The 26,805-nt window shown below is 40.0% G+C and overlaps 1 protein-coding gene across 2 annotated transcripts in view; it reads right to left on the bottom strand.

Moving 5' to 3' along the window:
• Nucleotides 1-710: 710 nt before the first annotated feature.
• LOC118004277 (disks large homolog 2) overlaps nucleotides 711-26,805 on the bottom strand; it is a 776,050-nt gene continuing 749,955 nt past the window's right edge. Inside the window, exons 4-10 of one of the 2 annotated variants that reach the window (XM_034995569.1) lie at nucleotides 26,360-26,405; nucleotides 15,729-15,779; nucleotides 14,648-14,749; nucleotides 11,892-12,064; nucleotides 9,705-9,814; nucleotides 4,469-4,560; nucleotides 711-2,547 (exon numbers count right to left, since the gene is read on the bottom strand). In XM_034995569.1, coding sequence (XP_034851460.1) covers nucleotides 2,441-2,547; nucleotides 4,469-4,560; nucleotides 9,705-9,814; nucleotides 11,892-12,064; nucleotides 14,648-14,749; nucleotides 15,729-15,779; nucleotides 26,360-26,405 — 681 coding nt within the window. In that variant the 3' untranslated portion in view covers nucleotides 711-2,440. The remainder of the gene's footprint in view (nucleotides 2,548-4,468; nucleotides 4,561-9,704; nucleotides 9,815-11,891; nucleotides 12,065-14,647; nucleotides 14,750-15,728; nucleotides 15,780-26,359; nucleotides 26,406-26,805) is intronic. The other variant, XM_034995568.1, reaches the window with a different exon arrangement.

The following is a 26,805-nucleotide window of genomic DNA, read 5'->3' on the forward strand; positions in this document are numbered from 1 at the left end:
AATTCTATAGGAAAAGACCCTCTCACCAATTTGCTTGGTGATTCTTCAAGCAAATATATATGTATATATATTTATATAAATCTACATAAAAAAATCAGTGCAAATGCCAATTCTAATCTGGAAGCATCTACACTAGGAAAATAAATAATTATATTACTACAAAACCAAGGGTTGGTGGTTCAATTTGATTGTACTCAGCCACAGCAATACTTAATATTAAATGGAAAGCACATCACACGACCCGCGGAAACATCTACTCATTAATGACAGTCCTTTAAATAAATGGTTGCATGCTCAGTTGAGAAACCAAAGAAGTTATTATGGTGGCCTAAAAATAGAGCTGGGATCAGGAATGGCATTCTGGTGGCAGAAAACTTCTGGCAGCAATATTGATGAAAGTAGGCCTTGACCTGAAACTGGCGAATTGCAGCCATGGACATACCTTTAAATATTTTGAGCATTCTAAGGAAGTCCCCCCCCAAATTTGACTTTCATCAGAGGGAAAATGCATTGCTAGCCCTTCCGTTGGCAAAGGCAGCCTCAAGACTATAGGTAGATGCATAATTTTGCATTTCTGTGTTTGTTTTGGTGACTGCAGCGAGGCAGACCGTGGTAGTTAGTGTAAGATGAACAACCTTGGGTTTGGAAAGAGACCCTCATTCTGAGCTCCGATGTTCTTACTATGAAGAAGCCCCATCACTGCTGATGGCTCTATCTCTCGCTCTCCCATCCCAGCCTGCATGCTGGTTTGCTGCACAGTGTGGCAGAATCCCTGCCAGGTCTGGATGTACCCCAGAAATAAGGCGATGGGGCTTAGTCTGGGTATGCATAGAACCCAGAGTTGAGTGGTTATTGAGATCACCGACAAGTTTCTCTCTAAACACTGTGGGCACAAGCAATGCTGATGTCATCATCAGCTCTAAAGTGGGATATAGGCTTCGGGAGTTTTTTAAAAATCATCATTATAATTGCTAAAAAATAAACTTGGTCCAGGTGCAGCCCCCAAGAAAGGCAGTTCAACTGGTTGAGCTCAAAGCTGTTAATTGTCTTTTCTTGTGGTTCTCTTTGCCCTGTACACAGAAACAAAAGTCTGCACCCCTCACCCCCCCCCAACCAGATACTTCTCTCTTCCTCAAAGAAATAGTGCTTCTTGGGACAGATCTCTCCATGGCTCGATACCATCTCTGGCTGTTACAAAACCCTGTTACTTGTGAAACAGACAAACAAACAAACAAACTCCTAATTACTCATGGTTGGCCAAAATACTAAATGATCCTTTGAGAACTGCATGTAAGTAACTAGAAACAAAGTTATTGAACTATTTGCATGGCAGACCCAGGTTAATAAGATAAAAGCAAAAACTTCCCTTTAGATCATTTGCATGAGTTTGTCTCTGAAAGCCATCAGCTTAAAAATGCATTAACCAAATGTCTTCCAAAAATACCCATGAGGGCAACTCATTAAGGGATGTGCTCCATGAGAGTGTGTCACTAATATGGAAGGGAGATCATGGGAGGTAAGTGAGGGAGAAGTCTTTGTCAGACTTTGGAAAGAACTCAGATGCTCTTAATGGATCATTGGCAACAAAAGGGAGAGTGCAAGTTTCAGTTCTTGAATTTGATCATCTGCTGATAGTGCATACATTTAGTCTTTCAATTAGTCTTTACAAAATATTTCACAAAACTTTTTTAACCTATAGAAATTTGTTTCTATACATTTAATATATTTTTATTGTATAAATTATTCTCATCTTTAGTGCCTCCTTTCAGTTTATAAATGGCAAAATAGACAATAAACAATCATAAAGCTAACCTCAGGTGGAACCCCCTCCTCTCAGGGAGGTCAGTCCTCCATACACTTGTGAATTTTATGAAATGCTCATCTTTGTAGATGCCAGTCAAAGAAACTACACACTTATCCTTCCCTGATATTATGCCGTCTCCCAAAGGGACTCCTTTACTTTTTCCTTCTTTCTTTCTTTTGCTCGTTAAGAAATCAAAGAGTGTGCATAGTTATAAAATTCGAAGTGTACCAATTACAGATGTGGGTAATGGGAAGGTTGGTGAAGTTCAAGTGCTGGCAACTTTTCTTTAAAGCAAAAGACATAGAGAGCTCAGCAGCTAAATCAGCTCTGGATATCTGCTGGGGTGAGGAGGCTGCCCATCTCTTGGGCAGAAAGCCCATCAAAGGTTCATCCCTACACCTGGCACTTTGAGCAAACCAAAGCCTTCCTGCATACTGCAATGTCTTTTCTGTCCCACCCTGTGGCCCCTCCGTTTCCTTCATGGCTTCACACAGTTTGTGTTGTACATTCATAAGAATTCACATTGACTGCAAAAACATAAATGCAACAAAAACATAAAAGCCTCCAAGTAGTATATTATATATATTTTGTTCTTCTAAATGCTCTTCTGTCATTGTCGGAAGTGCAGTAGCTAATTTATAACTTTTCCTTTGAGGGAATCCAGATGAAAGGCCCAGATTGCTCTTCAATAACAAGCTTGCATTGATTATATATATCTTCTAAGGTGTCTCCTTGGACAATAGCTAGAACAAGAGTAAACACGCCAGAGTTAGGAATCGTTCCCTGCCTGGTAAAGAACAGCCCTCAATCACACAGCAGAAGCTCAAACCAGTGACAGATGAACTCATCTGGAAGCTTCATATTACTTTTCATTAGTAAGAAAAGTGGGAAATTTACTTAAGCAAGGTCATGTCAGTGATTAAAAGAAAAAAAAAAAATGCTTTCAGTGCATGTCCTGGATCAGCTAACAAATGCACCCCAGTCTTTTTACCTTCTATACGTCTGTCTGTGGTTCTGGAAAATGAATCATTTATATATTCAAATTTTATGGGTGCTTACTCTGGGCCAGGCACTGGGTTGGGCACTGATCAATTTTCAGATTGAGATCTCCTTGCTTATTAAAAGAAAGCTGGCCTTTTATTCTATATACTGTGTGTACCTTGGCAGGTGCAGAAATCTAGACATTTTTGACATAGAGGAAGTAATAAGGTTCTGGAGGCAACTTGAGTTAACCCCTTCAACCCCCAAGCCCTTAATAGGAAACCCCACTCATTCTCCAAGTAATCTGGTAAATTGATATTTTGCTATAACAGGGCCGCTCATATTGGGAATGCTTTATGACAGCTACTTAGAAGAAACATAAATAAGAGGAAATATACACAAACAGCTAATCTGTGAATTACCTAAAACACCACGTCACCTGAAGCAGATTTAAGTATATTTCATAATGTCCTTTGAACTAAAGTTAGCTTACAGAGAGATCTCCAAAACTTGTCAGTATTATCTGTAGGACATTAGGGATTAACAATGAATTGCTACTGAAACATAGTTAGATCTTCAAAAGCAACCCTGAGAATATATTGATTACTGTATTTTATTTCTGAGTATGAACCACTGGTCAAAATGTGCATAACTGTGATTTGATGTTTATACCTGGATGTTTTTCAGGATAAAACACGACTCATACCTTTGTTACTGATCGAAATTTTACTTAAGATTACTCGTTTCAGCGTATTTGCAAACTGCTAAGTCACTGGCATTTTCATATTCTGAGTAAGACAAACAGTAAAGCATCTAACTTCTCATAAGGAAATTCAGGAGGAAACTTTTTGTTTTTAAACCATTTGTTGTAAGGCAATTTCCGCACAGTTTGATTACTCTTTGGATTTGATCAGTGTTTCATGAACGTGGGTAAGAACAGAGAACCCGGGATTCCCGGGGCAAGAAAATCTTCCTCTATTCTCCAAACTTCATGTTTCCAGGAAATATTTAAAAAGAAAAGTGAAGTTTTGCCCTGGGACTTGACATGGAATCAATGGAAACCCAGGGAAGTGGTTCAGCATCTTGTTCAATTGCTGCTAGCAGGACGCAGACCTGCCCCTCATCGAAGTAGAGAATGGAGCCCTGAGACTGCTTCTCACGAGGCATTGCTTTGGATGTTCCCTGAGCCCTAAAGGTTTCTTTTTCAAGTTTTCTGATGATATCAGGGCAATAGTTTAATGCCTAAAATCTTCTTCTTCTTTTTTTTTTAAGAGAGGGAGTGAAGGGGGAGGAGCAGAGAAATCTCCAAGCAGGCTCCATGCCCAGCGCAGAGCCGGATCCCGGGACCATGAGATTTGACCTGAGCCGAAATCAAGAGTCGGACGCTTAACTGACTGAGCCACCCAGGCGCCCTGCCTGAAATCTTCTTAATAGCAGGAGATAGTTCAGTGCCATCCTTGGCTCATGCTTTTGCATAGGGCCACTGGGGACCAAGAGCTGGCTGTGGCTGAATCCAGAGAAGACAGAACCCAGAGTTCTGGATCAGATAGGTAAAACAGAGGGAAATTAGTGTTTCTCAGTGGGAAGGTTTTAGGGCCCAGGTATACCCGGCCCGAAGCCCTCTCTAATGCTAAATGTCAGACCGTCGATCCTTTCTCATAGTCCAGGGGTAAATGAACTTACCTGTAAAATATTCTCCAAATTCTTGTTCTAGCTTAATTGCACGATCATAGGTTTTCTTGGCTTGTTCCTCCGTTAGACGCTTATTCATCTCCCTGGGGAAATGAGGGTTTGGTATTAGAACACACAGGGAATGTGCCAAATCCTGAAAAATTAAAATGTGTGGCAAAAATGAATCCTGCAGGAAGCACAGTGTAATTTTACCAGAGGCTTCCTAGTCCTAATTTGGGACTCTTTTTGCTGGAAGAATTTCAGCAACAAGGACACCCTCCCAGAGCACTCCCTCTCGGAGGGCAGTCTCTCGGTTTCACACTGGACTGATGCAGAATCTGTCCCTCTCTGACTTCCAGTCACTGGTCCCTGTTCCGTCCTCTGTAGTCACACAGAACTAAACCTCTTTCCTCCATGACAGGCACTGGGGTCTTTAAATCAATCCAATCAATATGTCCCTTGAGGCTACCAGTCCTTCCGAATAAACTCTCCTACTCCCTTCATCTCTTCTCCCATTGGATGTGATTTCCAAGTCCTAACCTTCCTGGTTACCCGTCCTTGGACTTTGTCCTAGACTGTCTCAACCTCTCTTAAACGTGGGACATAGATTCGAACGAAATCTTCTAGGGGTGGTCAGAGGCGGGGCGAGGAGATGGAGAGGAGGGAGAGGACATCATCACATTCTGTCCCTCAGCACATCTGAGAGAACTAGACTTGACTCTTGGCAGGGTCTGCTATCCCAGGAACCTTTGAATTCTCCATTCCCCATCTTCCCCATGGGCTGCTGTTCATCTTCAGTGTGTAGCAGGAAATGTTTGGAGTGGAGAAATAGAAAGTGCTTCCCAAGAATTCTAGAAAAGGTGACAGGCCCCTCAGGAATGTGCATCTTTCAGGCTGAAGGGGCTTTCTGTGGCTCTCCCCGCTCAACTTCTGCAAAGGGCGAGGCATGTCTACAGCAACAAGAGCCCTGAACTTCATCTGTTTTTTTTTTTTTTTAAAGATTTATTTATTTGAGAGAGAGAGAAAACGAGGGGCGGGGGGAGGGGCAGCAGACTCCCCGCTGAGTGCGGAGCAATCCCATGACCCTGAGATCATGGCCTGAGCGGAAACCAACAGCTGGATGCTTAATAGACTGAGCCACCCAGGTGCCCTGAACTTCATCTGCTTTTATAATCAAATGGCATTAGAAGGATTGGCTGAGGGAGGCATGAATAAATGGACACAGAGAGAATGTAACAATCAAATGCGCCTCGACCAAAATATTTTCAAATAGATTATAAGCAAGTAACCTCCATAGAGAACAAGGATAGAGAATCTCAGTAAGAGTCTCCAGTGTTGACTTGGTTTTGTTGTTGTGCTGATAGGAGAATGGGCTATAAAGGAATTATGCCTGGGATTCTCTCGTGTCCCTTTCTTTCTGTTAGTGTGTCAACTCTTGGTGTATATAAGTGCTGCTTAATTATTGTAAGATTACTGAAATCCAACCTCAAGGACAAATTGAGCAGGAAGGAAATGGAAAATAACCCAACCTACTGATTCCTAACCAGGGGCAGCTTTATCTTCGCAGGTCCTCTAGGTGGTAAAATTTTTTGCCTACCAAACTGTACTTCTTAAATAAAAATTATATTATCTTCCTGTTTTTTTAAATCAAAGACATTTTATTAATCAAAGACTGACAATGCTTGCCTCTGATGATCATATGAATAGAAGCGTGGCTGCACTGGGCTGATAAAAGTCTAGCCAAGGGCAGAGGTATTTTGGTTGGCCCACTGGGATGCATCACAGGGGCAAGTAGAATATTGAAAGCATTGCTGCCTTTGCATGTCCCCGAGGAAGCCAGAGACTGGGGTCTGGTTTTAGGCATGTCACTGTGGCCTGAAGTAATAAAGAGACTTGAGAAGGTAAAAGAGTAAATCTGATGTCAGAACTCAAAGTTTTGGGGTTCTTTTAAAGTCAACTTTTAGTCAAACAGATTTTCCATTACACCAAGACTTTCCCAAGGGGCTTATTTGGAAAAAAAAAATTAAAAACTGAAGTCAGACATTAACATGATTCCAGACATGATTTGATGGCTGCAGTAGAAAAAAAAAATAGGAATTTCCTGAACTCTTGATGTTGAGATAAATTCATCTTGTCCTGAGGGATGCTATCTACGATTCTCCTCCCAAATAGCACTAGTCCTAGAAGCTGTGAGTGGATGTCACCCTTGGGTTCAGAAGATGCTGGGCTAAACCCAGGGATATTTTTCATAGAAAGACAGGGTTTTGCTCCAGATGTCAAGAAATCATGTGGCTCTGGATCTTCTTTTACTTCCCTGGCTCATGCTAGCCTGTGTTCTCTGAATTCCCTTTGCACTTACTGTAGCCATCACTGAATTTCCATTTTTATCCTCTAACATATCTATTATATCCTTTGTCTCCTTGTCTAATCTGTGAGTTCACTGAGGGCAGAGACCAGGGTTTGTACATCAGCATGTGTCATGGAGCCTGGCTCAAGACGTCTTTGTTAAATGAGTAAGTGAATGAATGAATGGAGGACTAGATAAATCAACATAATTATGATACAGCTGAAGACAGAAGAAAACATGGGCCACCGTGGGAGCAAGAAGGTAAAAGCAGATTGGGGTTGGCAAGGTAAAGAGACACAGGAAAGTTTCCCAATGCCATGGGGTGGGGGTGAGGAACAGGGGTCATGTGGTGGCACTCTATAAAAATAACACCCCTTTCCTCCACAGCCTTGATTTTATGCTCCTCTGAAGAGTCAGCCATGTATGTGCTAATAGGCTCTGTGGTTTGATGTGGATGATGCACTTGAGAAATACTGTGTGTGATGCTGTACCAATGCCCAAATGTGACAGCGGCCATGCTTTTGTTCCAGTTGACCTAGCATTCACTCCTCCCCAGGGAGTGGGCAGATCATGGCAGCTTTGGTCCTGAAGTAAAACCCTTGGAAAAGAGGGAGCTGGAAAGTAAACATCCAGTTTAATAATAAGATCCCATTAGTCTGAATGTCACCATCACGGCACTCGAGACTCATGAATATGGCTGCAGCAAATTATGTCAGGTTCACGGTCCTCATTGTGGGATCCAGCCATCGGAATGTTTAATTTTCCTTGGTGATAAGTGGCTGTGACAGTGCCCCGAGGTAAAACTAGATAAGTCATCTCATAGTTGTGTAAGGGAGGAGAACTTCTCCTACGTAGCACCAGATGGGAATATCTCCCACTATCACACTGAAGCACATGGGCAACTGCTGTGTCTCCCTCAGGCCTCACTTCCCTGGGAAGCCTTTAATCCCCCCACGTATTTATGATGTGAAAACTTATTCTTCTATTTCTGAAACAGGCCTTTAAGATGCTGTTCCCAGGAGGTGAGGGCCATTTTTTCTGTTCTTCTTCTTCATGTTAGCATTGCTAATAATATTTATGAGGCTCTTTACAGATTATAAATCACTTTTACATAATGAAATTTATGGTTGCTTAATTTACTCTGTGCACTACCCAACACCGTATCCTAGATGAGGAGAGATTTCAAGCATGCTACCAGGGATAACACCATCAAGAACCAGTATTTTATCATCAACACACATTTTTTTCCACGTGCCAATTCTGGGCAAAGCTCTTGACGTTATAATTTAACACCTAAATTCTCAGGGCAGAAGGTACTGTCAGTGACCTCCTGATTTTATTTTTTCATCTTGGTAAGAACATTTGTTCGTCTTTCATGTATGTGAATGTATTCTGCTTTTAAGACACCTCTCTGGCAATTTCCCCAGAGACTGACTGTGTATTTAACTTAATTCTCTTAGGTTGCAGTTCCAGCTACTGCAGCTTACTCTGTTTCTTCACTCCTAGAGAAGACATGGAACAGCTGGCTGATACCTTCTGCAAGTAATTGTTTCACCTCTAGGATTAAGTAATTTCCTTCTCTTTGGTTTTTCCATGTGTACTGTTCTCCAGTACTCTGTGGCTCACTTCTGAACCCTGTCAAGTGCTCTAAGATCTCGAGGGCCAAATGGAGGCACATTTGAGCAAAGCTCTTGCCAACAGACACAGCGGCATTATCTCTTGTGACCTCATGGAAAAGGTAGTTTATGTGTTTTGTGATGATAAAATAGTTTTATTCCTTTTACAGGGAAGTAACTTGAAATTTTTTACAGTTATAGTGGCTACTGTTTATTGAGTACTTATTATATGCTAAAGACCATATGGGGAGCTTCATATTCATGATCATGTTTAACCTTTATACCAGCTGTGAGGTATGTATTATTAATGTGCTTAGTGGAGAGGAGAGGAACTAAATCTTAAGGAGGTCAAGCAACTTGCCTGAGGTGACAAAACTGATCAGAGACAAAAGGAAAAACCAAATCTAGCCCGACCGATTTTCAAGTTGCTGCCTTTTGGCTACTACGGCAGCCTCATGTTTGTATGGGAATTGTCTAGAAAGCAGTGCAATAATTTCTATCAAATTGCCACTGAAAATATGTTACTTTATGGTCTCGTTGTGAATATTTGCCCAATATGTTTAGTGATTTTGAAGGAAGCTATTTGCCAGTCCTCTGAAAAATAAAAAGAACCACAAAAAAATCCGAGTTATAAATTTTTGCCTTATTCATAAATATGCACTGGTATGGAGCTGTTGGTTTAAGTTATAGATGTGTTACTGCCATGTCACTAAGAAAACTCCCTTTTAAGGATAGTGGTCTACATACATGAGGTTTTCATTAAGGAACAGAAGAATTCTATGCTAGAACTAAATGAAATGTCAATAGAAAGAGTCTAAAATATTGTCTGCTCCCTCTATAAAAACCTACGCATTTAAAAAGATTTACGAATGGAACTGCTTTCAGAAGAAAGAGACAAGCAAAGATGATTGCTTCCTATCATTTGAAAACCAAACCAAACCAACCTACCTTCAAAACAACAAAACAAAAGAAATCACACACATACACACACGCACACACATACAGACATGTGTGTGCATGCGCACACACACACACACACAAAACAACTTGTGAAATGAACTTAAAAATCAAGAAACATTAGTGAAGACACGTTAGGGAATTACTGACAATATGTCTCTAGTGGTTCAAAAACACTTTCATGTATTTTTTTTTCCAAAAGGAAATGCTTTAAAAAATCAACAATGGCACTTCTGACTTCTAAGCACTTAGGACCAAGAGCTGTCAGCAATTTGCTGTGTCACATGGAACAGGCGGCGGGTGACAGCCTCCTGTGCCCTCCACTTACATCAGAGGTTCCAGAGATTTGGGCTTAATGAAGATGGCAATGGGATAGAGCTGGGCAACTTGTAACCGCTTGATAGCATTTCCTGACACGTCAAGTATACAGTGTTTGCCCTGGTAGGAAGAGAAGAAAAATATGGAGTTAATCCAGAAAGAATGATCATAATCCAACCAAAACAAACAAACAAACAAAACAAAAAGTAAGTATGTTTTCAAAGAAGGTAAGGGATACTGAATTTCTAATGGTTGAAAAAGGATCACTGCAAAGCATAAATAAAAGTTGATATTCAGGGTCATCACTGATTGCTTTTGATAACTCATCTTTATTATTCCCTTACTAAGTGCCTGCCACTGCAATAGAGATTTTACATGTGTTACCTCAGCTTAATTTTCTTAAATATCTGATGTTTTGCAAAAGAAGACGTGTAGCCTTATGTAATATGATTGGGTCCACACTCATGAAGCTCATAAACCATCTCTGAAGATAACTGTCAACAAGAAATCTCCAAATCTACAAGATAGGTATTACCAGCCACATTTGACGGAAGATAAGACTAAGGCTTAGAAACAATAAGTAACTTGCTCAAAGTCTCAGTGCTAGAAGAACTCAAACCCAAGTCTCGAGCACTGACAGAAGTGTTGGTTGGAATAAGTAGCTACCTCACTGTCTCACCCTGACCAATGTTAAGTCTGGAGGAATGGTAATCATGTGAACTTGGAACAATTCCATAAATACTTGCTGAGTGCTTATATGTATCCTGCCCTGGATATGCTCAGTCCAGTATAGCTAAGGACAGACACAAAAGAGTTACCTTCAGTATTATGTCTTTAAATTTCTTGTTTGTTACATGAAAACTCTATTACATATAGCACACCTCATTTAACTGGGCTTCCACTGCAGTGAGTGCTCAGAGCAAGGAGTTGCTTTATAAAGTATTTCGGGAAAAGTAGGATACATTTGGCAAACATCATATTCTAACTCCCAGAGAGAAATGGCCTCATTACCCTGAGGCCAGAAGAACTTTAGAAAAGAAGAGAAAAAGCATTTTGTACAGATAGGAACAGTGCTAAATCAATAACAGGGGATTACAAACTTTCTATAATACCGAATGAAAACGAAGAGACTGTAGTGAATACTTGGGCTCTTACAGGAGAAACATAATAAGATGGTTCAAACCCTATATCACTTAAGCAATAAATTCCAAGTTTGCTCTCTGTGAAATGCAACAGCTAAACAAAATGTTTAAATGCTGTTTGATTATTCACTGGCCAGAACATTTCAAGTTAACAAAGGTTATATTTACATGTACAAAGAGAAGAATAGATGCAATCATCCAGGAAACTGATTAGAAACACATGATATAGCTCAAAGAACCTAACTTTTGAGAGAAAGGAAGAGATGCACCTTACTGTATTCTCACATAGACATTAAAATTTCTTGTTTATTTTTTACCAGGACATCAAAAGGCTATGTTAAATCACAACAAATCAACCTAACAAATATTAATTATGTAACAAATGGGATTGGCTCCTAACTCTTTTCTTTTCTCCCATGAAATTGGTCCTCCGTGTTGACAGTAAATTAGGATCTCTCTATAGGCAGATCTTAGAGCCACACTCATGTGCCTTCCTATCCTGTTCTCTCTTGAACATTCTCTTCTTTTCCATGTCCTTGAAATTATCAATGGGAAGGAAATGGCAGTATTCACACCTCTTCTAAGTTGGAATTTCTGCCAGCTGTAGGCTAGGCCCTAGCCCTCTTCATCTATCTACCCCTTCACTATGAGTGTCCCAGGTTTTCAGGGAGATAAAATGTAACTCTTTCAAACAAAAAGAATTGAGGACCCTGATTTAAACAACCAAGAATAATAAAGCTTCCTTAATAAATTCAATGTTGTTTACTGCGGCCAAAGATAAGTGAGTCAAGGACAAAGTCAATCTCCATAAACTTCAAGCTGTTAATTGCCTTTAGGTTTATAACCCCCTCCTCCCCATGAGTCAGCCAGCATACCTTACTGAGATTAGAACAAAGATTAATGACCTTGCTCTAAAGTCATTCTCTGCTTAGAGGTCTTAAAACGAATATTTAATCAAAATTTACAACTGCAATCAGGAAAGAGTAATGACCAAAAATGCAGTTTGCCACCTGGAACCTTCTTTAGGGGAGGTATGAGATGATTGGGGGACATACCCTTTCTGCTACGAATCTCACAGACTGCACACTCGTTCCGTATAAGTTGTCATTGTACTGGCCAGCTTCTATAAACTTGTGCTCTTGGATATCTTTCTCCATTTGTTCTCTGGAAATGACAAAGTGATAGTCTCTGCCATCCACCTCATAGTCACGCTTTGGCCTCGTAGTATCTTTATAAAAGAAAAACAATAAAATTAAGGTAATTTATATTCATAAACAGCCTTTACACCTATTTTCTTCCCCACACCCTCAACATAGATATACAAAAATATGTAATATGGAGGACCATGACATAGTAACAGGTACCCGTTACCTGTTAGCCTCCCACTGTAAGCAACTACAAAACTAGACAAAGTGTATGGAACAGCCATTGTCGGGCATCAGATGACAGGCAGCCCAGGGCTGTGACCTTGAGACTGGAGAAACACACAAGGGGAACTCTACATTCACTCCACTTCCATTTCCAAGTGGAGGGTCTAGAGGTTATTTAGTGCTAGGAGACACTAGAGTTCAGTCAGAACTGAGTATTTGGTTGAGAACATGGAAAGGCTACAATTTAACATTATTTAATTAAATTAATTTTTTTTTTTTAGAGAGGGAGGCAGGGGCAGGGGCAGGTTCCATGCCCAGCAAGGAGCCCAATGTGGGGCTGGAACTCACAACTCTGAGATGATGACCTGAGCCAAATTCAGGAGTCAGACACTTAACTGACTGAGTGGAAATGCTACAATTTAGAAGGTTACTCTACATTTATTCTAGACCCACCTTCACAAAGTGTAAAACCAAGTCAGAACTGAAGAAACTGATTTGCCAGTAAATTATTATCAGCCAGAACAAAAACATAATATTCTATACAGAAAGGTAACCAAATCCAGACTCTCAATAACATAGTGTCACAATGTCCAGTACACAATAAAAGATTATGGGACAAACAAATAAGCAAGAAAATATGTCAGGAGGAAAAAAAAGGACAAACAGTAAAAATATATTCAGGGATTTGGAAGATGTGAAATGAGATCATCACAGTTTAGGTGGGACTAAAAGTCATCAATTCTAACCATGGTTAGAGGTGACTGAAGTTCTTAGTAAGAAGAGAAGGGAAAACAATCCTATCAATATAAATAAAAGATGTTAAAATATTTCCAATCTTTGACTCAGATATTTTCTTCCTAGGAATCTATCTTAAAAATTATCAAAGCTTCAGATAAAGTTTTATCTTAAAGATAATCATTATATTAATTTATAAATTATAAATAATAATTATCACATAATTATAATTATATTTTAATTATAATTTGTAAGAGTGAAAAGGAGAGACAACCCAAAATACCCATAAATGAGGAATGATTATGATGTAATAATCATTTAAAATATTTACATAAAATCTTAAATAATGTTAAGCCAAAAAAATTGTATATATCCAATATGTACCAATCAGAGGAGAAATAGGTGAAACTCTATGAAAATATTAACAATGATGTTTTCTCTGGATACTCTGAAAGTCTGTGTATTTTTAATTTTCTCGCTTAAATTTCTTTTTAGCATTTCCCAGGTTTTGTGCAATGAGCATATATTGAATATCATAAAATAGTGCTATTAATTAAAACAAAAGAAAGCATGCAAGGTGGAGGGGAAAGTGGGAGTGGTCATTAAGGACTGTCTGGGTTTTTTTCTTTCCAAAGTGGAGGGACGCACTGGAGGCTGCTATGCATGGAGTAGGGTTTGACTTGATCATTTCTGTCTGGAGTCTTTCTCAAGATAGGCTCTTTGGCAGGATCTCTTCCCAGAGTTCTTGCTGGGAATAGTTTCATGAGATACAGCAATCACTCTAGCTCCCCTCTGTCTCCGTACTTGCACACACTCGACTGCTACTCTTAGGTATTCTGGGTGACATCTGCGGTGCTGAAATATAAGAGACACTTCAAAGCATAAAGCTTCAAAAATGTACAGTGAGAAAGAAATATTTGTTGGGATAGATTTAAGAGTTCAATTATCTAATAAATTGAAATTCCCTCTGTGTGTGTGTGGGGGGGGATCTGTATAAACACACACACACTCACACAGAAGCATTTATGTGATGCTGTGGGAGTAGGGGTGAATGGGTAGGTGTGGTGTGCATGGGACACAGAGCAGAGAGACTCTGATGGGACTATACTCAGTGGGACCAGGAGACCCAATGATCCTCCATCAGGACAAGAAAGCAGATTAAAATCTGGGATGGCCTAGAGGGTAGATGAAAGTTTTACACGTCTTCTTGTCTTCACCCCTCATATCCTGGCACTGTTATCACCCATGGAGAAGGCTGTTTTGTTTTGGGATTGACACGTGGCCCTAAGTCATCCTGAGATGATTTTAATACATGGCTTTGTCTCTGATCTCTCGTATTCTATGGGAAAAGATGCTTCAGTGGCATTTCAATCCATTTATAAGAACATACTGATGCCTATCAATAATTCTATGCTATTTTAAAGGCTATGGGAGTTACAGGATGACAGGATTCACCCTGCCTTCTGGGGGATCACAGTCAGTTTGGAGGACGTATTATACTCACTAAATAGAGAATACACAGCAGCACAGATGAGAAGTGTTAAGCAGAGAAAATTAAGATGCTTTCAGATTAAAAAAAAGATGTTCAGATACCAGGAAACGGATAGTATCCAAATCACTGAAGACACCACTGAGGAACAGAATTACACTTTATCATTTCAAAGGAGGGGAGCCTTTCTTCCAGCACAAAGAGAAATGATACTTACGAGGCACACAGGAGCCAAATTTGTCAGGGAATTCAGATATCAAGTCGTCATTGATCCGATCCTTCATGGGGCCCAGGATAATCACTGGCCGGGTATAGTTTACTGCAGAGAAGGAAGGGGAGATGCAAATGAGGGGAAAGACGTGAACAGGACTGCACAACTGCTCTGCATAGGTGAGTCTTAAGGCGAAATTACCAAACAGAACTGCTAAGGGCATTACTTCATTGGCTAAGTTGCCCACAAAGCCTGGCAGGAGAAATTGGTGTTTTAACACTAGGTATGTTGGCTGTGCCTACTTTCTGGAATTTTCCAATAGGGAAAAGCAACTGCAGTGTCTGTCAATGAAAAGAAATGTTTGGAGGGGTTTTGCTTACTCTTCGTTTATGCCTACACAATGTCAAAACAACTAACGAATTTAGTCAATTGAGTGGGAGAAAAAAGATTCCAAAGCAGCTGTCTGGCCATTGTTTAGATAATGACTTTAAGAAGTAATTGTTAGTATAATAACACCTTATGTTTTTTATAATTTCTTTTCTTCAGCTCAAAATGCTCTCTATCTCTGCTGGGGTTTTCCCAATTCCTTTGTAACATGAGGGTAGAAGGAACTCTAAAGTCCACTTGGTACAACTCCTCCTCTGATGCTTGAATCGTTCTGCAATATCCTTGTCAATAGCCATTAGCCTCTGTATAAATGCCTCCTAGAAAAAGAAATGGAGCAGCCCAGAGGATGGCCTGTATCTTAGGGCGGGTCTGATAGAAAGCCTTTCTCAATACTCAGCTGACATCAGTCTCCCAGGAGATTTTATCCATTTGTCCTGTAGGTGGGGCTCTGTAGTGATTCAACCGTGCTCCTTCCACTCAGGACCACTCATCTGGAGGGCCGCCTCATCCTCCTGGGAGCCGCCCCTGCCTGTGCTTAGCAGGGAAGTTGTTTGTGCCAAAGAGAGAGCAGGGTCTGGTCTGGGGACAGTGGAGTATTAAGCAGAGTTTATCCTCCTTAGTCCTTCACTCTTCGGCTCCTCTAATGGTGTCACCAGATATGGCCTGGAAATCAGGAACCAGAGCATGCTGGGAAACTTACTTTCCTGCCTTGTGACAGGCTCATAAGAAAGAATGAAGTCTTCTTGCCCTCCTGAGAAGAGAAGAAAAGAAAATTACAGTGAACTAACAACCAGTCATATCCCACAGATCCCAGCTACAAGCCCTGCTCTGAAACACAGGAAGCGGACACAGTTCAGGGTTCATTTTCCTTGCTCTTTCCTTGAATCTTTCCAAAATCCCTCCATCCTCATAAAACTCCAGCACTAGGATGGTATCAGGTTCTCGATGGTTATAACTTAAGTCATGACGAGAGACCAGCTACCTGCAGTTCATCAGGGCAGTGACCTATGAGACTGCCTTCTGTCTGACACTGAGAAGTGGAGCCCCTGTTACTTACACTTAAAATGAAACCATTCAGTTCAAGGAGAGGGCCCATCCAATAGTTTGCTGCCACATCAGTCAGAATTTCTGGACCTTTTATTTCATCTTTTGTTTTATTTCCCAAAGAAGCACATTGTCCAAAAGCAAGCGTCTGCTGGGTTCATTTATGTTACAAAAACTTCATCAGCAGATACCACAGGACACTTGAGATTTTATTCTACTGTTAATTCATCAGGAAAATGCTGGGTCAGTTCAAGAAGATAAAAAATTTGAGGAGGACCCTAAATCACTGATCAGAATTGCTACTAAATCTAGCCTTCCAACTTTGGAAAGAGAACTGAGGAAGACAATGTAGCAAAAGTGTCAGCCCCTCCCATGACATTTACTGCAAGCCTTCTGGTTCACAGGGGCCTCAAGTCAAGTCAATGAACTGGGCATGAGATTAGCCCGATTCAGCTGTGACCCCAGAGGATCTGCTCTTTTCTTTGCATCGGGCCCAGGCCTGACTGTGTTTTGGGAGGGAAATAGTCGAGGGATATTGGAAAGGACTTTCTTTGTGCTGTTCTATAGAGGACTGTTATGGGAGGTAGTATTTCCTCAAACTAAAAGGCAACACAACTGGTTGCTTTATCTGCTCATCCCCCTTGAAAGACATTCCGTCTGCCGATGTGCTCCTCCTTTAGCAGACGGCACCAGGGAAGGCGAGTTAATTTCATAAAAGGAGTTAATAGTTTTGATAATGGCAACTAATTTGGGGAAATTAGGCAATATATGGAGAAAGATGTGAAGTACAGATGTCTTCCCTGGACCCAGGTAGCTGGGGTGTGGTAGGGTGAGAGTGTCTTACTTCTCTCAAGTGTGAGAAATGGCCCCAGGCCAAGTCACATCTCTCCTCCCCCTTATGCAGGCTTACTCTGAGAATGGCACAGCGAGGCTGGGCTACTTCCTCTGGCATGGAGAACGAGCCTCGCTGTTCCTTCTCAGTGACATCTACTCATGGCTGTTCCAAGAATGTTCAGGGACTTCTCTACGTCTGGGGTTTGGTATGTGAGGAGTCAGATTCACAATTGTTGTTGTTTTTTTTTCAATTTGGGAAAATATGATTCCCTTTTAATAAACTAAACAGCTGAAATTTGCAGAGTCTAGGCCAAAAAATAATGAAGGTGATTGAGTGCTAAGACCCACAGTTATCTAAAGCCTGAGATAGGTAGAGGTCATAGGAACTCAGAAGGTAAGCGTAAAAATGGCTGGGGACAAGGTATAGCTTTAGGGCTAGAAACATGGCCGACTAGTACTGTAGTGTTTGTAACTTCACAGGGAAATCTTTATGGACGGCTAATATGTGAGAGGAGAATCCTGAGCACAGGATAACAAAGCTTTTAAACATCAGGAGATACTTATGCCTTTCTACTAGACTGGGGATTCCATGAAGGCGAGGACTGGCTTTCATTTACCATGGTGTCCCCAGTGCTCAACATAGAGAAAAATGTCAATGAATTTGCTTTCTGATTTTAGTGGTAGGAAATGGGATGAGTAATGAGGCCAAAGATAGGTTTTCCTTTGTGTTTCTGTCTGTATGCTTTCATTTTGGGAAGTGTGGTTTTCTCTAAATAAATATAACACGTCATGTTCCCATAGGAATCTTTTTCCAATGTCCTTACAAATCATTCTGATGGGATATTCTAAAGGCAAACCTTAAATAAGATATTCGGTGACAGTAGGTTTCATTTGTGATTCAGAAAACTAGGAAAAAGCAACATAGCTTTGGTTAACTTTGTTGGAGAGTTCTGTAGTTCTTTTGTTCATCCGTTGCTTTTGGGTTTACTTTCTAACTTACAAAGGGCACTGGTTCTTGTTCAGAGCAGGAAGATTGGCAGATCGCAGTGGCAGCATCCTTATGTCAATGCCCTCCCACTTCTAAAGACCCTGTGACAGTCAGGTACTGCATTAGGAGTACCTGACCCGCAGGGGAGCTGTGGTGGATGGGATTATGTCATAGCTGTGATCTCAGCACCTTAAACCAATTTTTCCTTTCATGTTTGGGAATGAAAAGCCCTATGGGTAATGTGAAGGAGACTAAGAGGAGGAGGGGGAAAAAAGCCACAGCAATGAAGGAAAGATAATTCTGTACGGCCGTAAAGGGCTTTCACATCCATTGCTTTCTGTTTTTCACAGTTATTTCTGCTGAGGTAGGTGCTCTGATGACCCCACTTTATAGATGAAGGAGCTGAGGCTCAGAGGTGTTAATGGGGCTTGTTTTCTCAGTCAGGAAGTAGGGGAGTCAAGATTTAAAACCACATCTTTTTTGACTCCTTGTTGAAGAGTTGGCAAGAGACAGAGAATTTTCTGATGAGGCTGGGATGTAGGGGCAGATCTTACCAATGAACAAAGAATGGGTGGCAGAGAGTGGAGCTGAACCCAAGGCAGAGTCAGTGGGTGGCCAGAAGGGGCTCCATCTGTAAACACCAACTGGTTTTATTTTTTTTTAAATGCTGCTGTGTCATCTCTATACAAGAGTCATCCTTAGTAGTTTTTCTATTTTTTGCTCAGGAGGTGTTGGCACTTAGAAATAACAGCTGACAAAAAGGTACAAACTATTACTTGGTCTTGTTTTGGCAAGTGCATGGCTGGAAGTGGGAGAGCAGCAGTGCTGGGTGCAGACAGCTGCAGCTGTGGGAGAGTTAGCGGAGGCCTCTGCCAACAGTCTCCACCAGACCCTTTGTGTCTGAACTGGAAGCAAGTCACAATAGGAGGGTCAGAGGAAGACCCTCCTATGTCCAGATGATAGAGAAAAGCAACTTGGTGTTCTTTAGGAATTTTTGGAAACTAGAAAAGACAGAGGAGGGAAGGGAAGCCCAATGGCAGTACATTTAATGTCCTAAAGGTAGTGTTTAGTGCCTGCACTGGATCATTTTTAAGAAGAAATTAGGTTCTTAGAGGCACAGAATGTTAGCTCTAAGAAAGGGCTTGGAGCTCATGGGGTTCATAGACAGCGAGTATGTGGCACGTGGTGTCACTCCCCCATTCCATGCCCTTGGTGGGCACCAGAGATTGATCACTGCCCACATTACCACTGGGCCTCAACCTGGCCTCGGTACTTTTCAGTACAATTCTTCTGGCAGCTATTACCCATCAGTCAGAGCTGGGATCTTGGTTCAAATCTGCTTGCCGTCTGTGCTCTAACTCAAGCTACTCAATATACATAGGACAGGACTGAGGTTCAGAGACGATGAGTGATTTCTTCAAGGTCACATAGTGAATTAGCGTTTCAGTGTCTCCATAGGATGTTCAGAAGATTAAATCAGTTAATGTACATAGAACTCTTAAAACCAGGCTTAGCGCACATTTAATGCTATATAAAGGTTTCTGCTTGTATTGATAGGTGGTATGGAATAGTTGAAATGTACTGGATAAAACATGAGGAGGCTGGTATTACAAACTGTCTGGAAGAGTGAAAACGTAAGGAATTCAGAAGGAAAATATCTCGACTGGTCTTCCAGAGTGCCACCATATTGTGATCTCAGCACCTTAAACAAGCTTTAGCTTCCTCATCTGTAAAATTGAGTGTTAACATGAGACATATCTCACAGTTTTGTTGCAGAAATCAAATAAGAAAATGGATAATGAAAAATTACTTTATAAAGGCTAAAGAACTAGAGAAAATACAAGGGCCAAACTTTAAGACAGTGGAGAAAGGAGAAGAATATGAGCATTACTTTGACAAATTCCAATGGAAAAGTTTTGGGTCTCCTCTTATCAGCACTCAATTCCACTCAGATCGTTCCTTCAAGATCCGTGTTTTGAAACTCTTACTTAACTGATGAACACCAATAGGTTAGAAAGATAATCATCAGTTCCCCAGTACCCATCATGATATAAAGAACTTTGTGAGCTTTGAGGAAGGCAGGTCTCAGCCGCAGAGGTCTGCAGTCTTCATACCTGTATGGTCTATTACTGTGTCCTAATACAAGGACATCTGAACGCTAAGATATAAAAACAACCACAAATACAAGCCTGTACTATACAACTTTGTTGACAGAGAGAAATCTGGAATTAGTCCATAATTAGGATAGTTTTGAGGGGGTATTTTGCATAATTATACAATGTGCACTGTAATTAACTGCATTTTAGCTAGTGCTTGATATAGTTGGACTTTGAAAATTTCTATTTTATAATCTTGAGATGGTGCAGGAAAGGTCTGGGCTGTTTATTAGAAATTGAGGTTTGTGTAAGTGTGTGTGTATCTCAGGAAATGTATGAGGCTTTTAGTTAAGGTGGTCACAACACGCAATTCCAGGATGCAGTGTGAATTGTCCTTCTGGAGCTCTAAGACATAGAGGTCTGGGGCTTTGTTTCTAACCACTGACCATTTTTTAAAGCGCTGTGTCCCAGAGTGGCCATGGAATGGTTCTAAGAGTGAAAAGTAACACCTGGACATCAGTGGGAAAGGGGCCTTTTAGTCTTTGTTTATACTGCTCTTCACAAAACATGAAAGTTTGTCATAATGACAGCAAAACCCAGGAATTCAATAGAAGAATGCAGCCTGTGTTGATTTCAAAATGGCAATTTTCTGGAAACCACGTCTGTTCCAAGTCTCTGGGCCTTTTTTCATGCCACTGCCCTGCCTGGAAAGTTTCTTCCTCAACCTATCTATAGCTGGCATGCACCTCATGTTTCCAAAGCTCAGCTCAAAGGTCGCTTCCTCTCTGAAATCATCTTGGAAGCCTCTACTATTCTTGAACCAGACTTCTACCTTAGAAACTGCTGCACGTTGTGCATTTTTGTTGGTGGTGTTGTTTATTGATATCTCTCCCCACTATGTGTGTGCTGATTTCTAGAATTGGTTGAAATTCATACTGGGTCTCATGGTGCCTTTGAAGAGAGCATGATATATGGTGCATGCTGAATGAATAAAGAAATATTCCTCTATAATTCCTCGTATTTCCATCCTGGGGAAAGAAATATCATTTTTTCCCTCTAAGCTATGACAAGGCTATTTTCACTTTCATTCATTTGTAAAGAAAGCAATCTGAGCGGCTGATTAGTAACCTCAGATGAGACCCCAACCAAGGCTGATTACTGGACTCCACATTTGCTCTCGTTATATCATGGAGTCCAGTTCCAATTTTCCTCTCTCTCATAGATAATTCAAGCTGCTGGCAAGTGTTTCTTTTACTCACTCAGTAAGTATTTGTGTGCATCTACTATTTGATAATGAAGAATTATTGATGCCATCTTAGAGCATCACTACCAAAACCCCTGTAAGCTGCTGAAAGCCTTGGCCTAGTTTTTCTAACTTAATGATTCTGGGAAGAACATTCCTACCCTTGAAAGACAAAAGAGGGGCCTCTAAAAAGGATTTCCAAAGGAAAAGGTGGTTCTTGTATATATTTTCCATAAAAAGAATTGAAAGAACACGGTATGATGTTTCCCCTTTCTATACTTGTGTCTGCAGGATAGAAGCACAACACTTAAGCCTGAATATCAAAGAAACTAGGGCCATTGGTCCCATGAAACCCAACAAACAAGTTCTATTTTTCCTTATACTAAGTTGAGGGTACCTCACGTGTCAGGAAGGCAATCTTTGGTCACTTCTTCTTGGCCTAGTGTCTGTTTTAAAATTAAAGGAAGGGAAGGGGGAGGCAAGTGTTTCGCCAAGTTGGGATAATCATAAAATTATAAGAGTGGGAAGAATGCAAAAATGTGAAGGATCATGTTGAGAACAAAAACCCTTTGATTCCTGTCACCAAGAAGACTTGTCATTCTGTTGAGGAAGAAAATTAGGTGGTTTTCATATTATTTGATTGATCGAGGGAATCTCATCACATTTCTTTTTGTTCCCATTTCATTCTGCACTATGTTTCATCTTCCTCCTCTGGCCCCTACCTCCATCTGCCGGCTTTCCTCTTTTGTGCTTTTTTCTATTTGCTACCAATCTGATTCTATGGAGCCTTTCTCAAAATCCACACTGAATTTGTCATATTCCAAGAATACCAGTTGGCACTCCACCACAAAAAAGGCATGGTGTTATAAACTACCATGCTGTAATGGAAGAACAAAAACAGAAACTCTTTTAGTTTTTAATTAATATGCTACTCAAGGGGGATTAAAAACCCCCAACCAATTTCTGTCATGGTGGCTATGGGTCAATCAATCGTATTGGGCCTGCACTTTTCTAATATCTTCAGGAATCGCTTTTTGAGTAACCCATTTCACTAAGGAGGACAAAAAATATTATAGAAGTTGTAAGAATCCCCTTGATAATGTGTACCTATGGTAGTCACCAAAACCCAGGAAGTAGGTGGTAAGAAACCACAAGAATGCATCAAAGGGATGTGCTTGGTGTTTGGTGAATATTTTTAAACACTAAGCAAATGGCTTGAGGTGACCAAAGATAAAGACCAGGAATAATTTTTAGTTACCTACCTTTTCAGAAAGCTAAGCTTTCTGATCCAAGATTTGTTCACTTTAAAAAAAAAGTGAGTTCCTTCACCATTAGAGGATGAAACTTTTTCATCACTTCCCAACCATCAGAAATATAAAGTCAGATATATCATAGTATCTGCTTTCGAATATTAATCAAGGAGAGAAGAGATAAAAAAAGTTCACACTCCATTTAAAAGGAACACTGTAATTTTGCAAGATTTCTCTTGGAGAGGGAAGCTGGCAACAGAAAGAAAAAGGCAAAATGAGAAGGAAAATAAAACCATGATGACTTTTCAACCACCCTGCAGGGAGTTTTAATTATTTTAGGGGGCCGAATGTCCAAGTCCGCCAGGCTGAACTTTCCCCCCACCTTCTCTGGGAGAACTGCACCATCAGGCCACAGCCAACTGAGGTTGGAACTGTTTCGGGTTATCAGCAAGCCTGCTACTGCTTGCACACATCACAGAGGATCCCACAGACGGTCCTAGTGTCTTTTGTATCCTTCCACATCACGCGACGATTTCACATCAAGCCATTTGCTTTGGATGAGGATGATAAAGGGCAGCAATTGAAACACAACAGGAGCGAAAATCGGAAATGACCAAGACAGGCAATGGAGCAATTGCAAAGAAAAGAACCACAAACCAAAGCAGTAACTTACGGTAGCTACTTTCGCTATCGCTGGCATTAGAAGAGACATGTTCTGCAAGAACAGCACAGCAAATTAAAGAAATACCAAGCACTGGAGAGCAGCCAGAACGTGAAGGAATAACACTCATGCAAGGCTACTACAAGTGTAAGCAGGAGGCACGGGGAAAGGCTGCAGAAGAGGTGGCATTAAGAAAACTCAGATAAGATACAAAAGATGAAAACTTTATCTCCACGTTATAGGAAGCTACTATTTGATTGCTGGGTCTTCTTTTTAGCAAACAGGAAAGTACCTTTAAAACATATAGAATGTCAATCTAAGCACTTTTCTTTTTACGCATACTTTACCCTGTTCCCATGGGCCTGATTTTCCAGTTTCGTGTGACTCAGCTGGATGTTTCCTGACTCTTAAGTTCAGAAGCTTCTGGTGTGTAGGCACTGTTTGCTTACAAGCTTTTTGTTTCTCTGTGTTAGCCTTTAGGCATTTTGCAGGAATATTGCATTTCAGATTGCCAGGTGGTCCCTGGGACCCCATGAAATTTATTTCTATGTAAATACTTCTTAAATGAATTCTCAGGATGAAAAGGGACTGTTGAGAATTTTTGCTGCTTCAGTGAGTGAGGAGAAAGTTTTAGAGGAAGAAATGAGTCGCTGAAAAATGGTTTATGAATCAGTTCAATATTTTCTTGATTTTATTTTAAGATTCTTGCTTGGATAGCTATTAGGTTCTGGAGGAATGAAACAGGCAGTGGATAAATGGTCTGATACCAAGCACAGGTCCTGGCATGAAGTATGCTTTTAATTCATATTGAATAACTTGCTTGTATGGTGATATTTCAAATTTTTTTCATAAAAAATACAGTTTAGCTAACATAACAGGGATGTGTATGCCAGAATTAGAGCTTTTATTTCCAAAAATCATTTCATTTGTACTCTGTATTAAGTTATAGAAGATAAATTCATTAACTTATCAAGTCCTTTGTATATCAGGTTAATTAAATGAAGAACATATGACTGATTTCTGAAGCTCATTACCAATAACTGGGCTTTTAAAAAGTGGCAACTTGTTCATATTTAGAAAATGGAAAAGAATATAGAACATTATTTTCTCTCTCATAGTAAAAAGTACTTTAAAATGTATTTCATATTATAGATTCTCACCAATTGGATGGATTAGTCTTTTTTTTTTTTAAAGCTTTATTGAGGTATAATTGACAAATAAATTATAATACTTTTAAAGTGAACAATGTGACGATGGGATACGGTATATGTCGTGGAAGGATTCTCACAATTGAGTTAATGAATCCTGGAAGGATTAGTTTTAGAGAATGAAACTAAGGAAAAGCAAAACATGGGCTAAAATCATAGGAGTCATTTCTCTTTGTGTTGCTAATTTAGGCACACATTTTACAAGTGCAGAGGGTACTAGGGAAAGAAGTGTGAATGACCCAGGGCAAATTTGTTTTCTGTTGTTGAAAAAAAGTCAAGGGACACACCCAACAAAGTTGTATCTTCATATACATGATTATCTTAAGTACCTTGAATTGGAGATGACAGGGTTTTTTGGGTCTTTTTGTTGTACTTTTTTTTTTTTACTTTTAAAATAACTGAGAATGAAACTATGCTCTTTATGTGGTGTTTTACTTAACCAATCTCTCTTAGTATCAAGATACCGTATCACAGAATTGTCCCATTTTGTAGGTAAAGAGAAATTGAAAATATGTTCCAGCTAAAGTCCAAACGATGGTTAATGATAGCGTTAATTGGCAAATAACTTTACCTACTGAAATCTGTTCAATTTTTAAAAAAGTGAAACAAACATTTGCACATTCTGGATTTAAAAGGTCATCACTCATATTTTTGACATTCTAATAGCAACTACTTTTCAGTGATATTCATTTATTCACAATATATTAAAATGCTTCTCCTCCGCACCCCGCCCCCATTGAAAATCTAGAACCTGGTGGTACTTGATGCTATCCAGATAATGTTGAGATCAGTATTTGAACTTCAGCCACTAATTCAAGAAAAATTTCACGACATATGCCATAGAGAGACTAAAGATAAAGTTTTCATCTTTAAAAAGATCAGTAGTTACTCTTGATCAAATTTTGTTTTCTATATCTATTTCTAAAAAAAAAAGTCCAAATTAACAATCTGAGGGATGAAGCATATCATTACACAGGGTTAAGAAACAGCTCTTGAAAGCAAAGTCCAGCTCAGTGCTATTTTGTTTTATACAAATGAAATGAACAGCTTCTAAAAATATTGCCCATAGCTGTTAAATTAAAATAAAATAAACAAAAAAAATGAGCATGTCATACAGTTGCAAAAGACACAAAACTGTTCTTATTTCATTGGTGCCTACACAACGGAGTTAGTGTTAAAGAAAGAAAAATCATAGTATAGTATATTAACACAGGATTATTAATTTTTATTGCTTAGTGCAATGAGACACAGACTAAAGGCATTAATAACTAGAAAAGTTAAAGGTTTAATATACTTTATTTTGCAGTCTATACTATAAAATGAAGACCTGATTATGTAATGCCGCTAATAAATGACTGATAGAAAAACATATTAATACATATCTAAAATTTTATCATACAAACGTTTCAAGCAGGATCACTGCAAGTCAGAAAAAAAATCAATCATAGTTAATAACAAAGAATTATCCATGGAAGATCAAATAGCTTAATATTTATTTTTTGAGAAGGCATGTTCCCTTTGACAATAAAATAGCTCCTTTACTACTAGCAAAGTACGACCCAATTATGGAAGTTGGCAAGGTCATTAAATATTTCTGGCTACCAAGGCAGAAGAAAGGACGTAAAGTACATTTCTACTCTCTTGTTCTAGAACATTTAGCTCACCCTTTCTTTCAACATGGCTTCTTGCTCTCTGGGAGGTGTTAGGCGACAGAGCAAGGGATGCCGTGGTTGGCATCGTGACCATGTTGGCCACATCACATGGCCAGAAAGGGCAGGTGTGAACTGCAACAGAAGTTACAGTGCCTGACACACTTGGCTTTTAAATGCTGACATGCAGAACAAAACGGTTGAAATTACTCTGTAGGAGCATTCACAGCTAGGTAACATAAAACTCGTATCTTGTGCATGCTAGGAGTGAAAGGCCCTCAAGAAAAGGAACAAAAGCCAAACTCAAAAGGAAAGGAAAAGAAAAGAAAAGTTACAGTGACCATTCCTGGGAACTTACTCAGAGTCTTTGTTCCATAACCGTCGTCACCTAATCCGGGGATGTCCTGCATGGAAGTCCCCAGAGAGAGCAATGAGAGAGGAAGAACAGCCACGGAAGAGGAAGGAAGAAGTCAGTGGAGTTGAAATGGATACTACCATGACAGACCGTGTTGCCTAAGCAATCTGGATCCCACTCTTTCTTCTTTTGAAACAACTTTCACCCCAAACTCCCTGGGCTGAGACTCAAAGATTTGTAAAGCAACTCAAAAGATAGTGAGTTTAAAAAAAAAAAAAATCAAAAGACTGTTACAGAAAAAGAGGAAGATTCACCAAATGCCATTTGTGCCCACTGTTAATATTGCCACAGAAATGTACCACTCAGAGCAATGCTCCACTCCCAAGTTTCAAGACAAATTCTTAGATTCAGTATCCACCAAAAATACAAGCTCACTGCTCAGTTAAATG

This window comes from Mirounga leonina, unplaced genomic scaffold, assembly GCF_011800145.1.
Source record: "Mirounga leonina isolate KUSES-001 unplaced genomic scaffold, KU_Mleo_1.0 Mir_92, whole genome shotgun sequence".
Classification (NCBI taxonomy): domain Eukaryota; kingdom Metazoa; phylum Chordata; class Mammalia; order Carnivora; family Phocidae; genus Mirounga; species Mirounga leonina.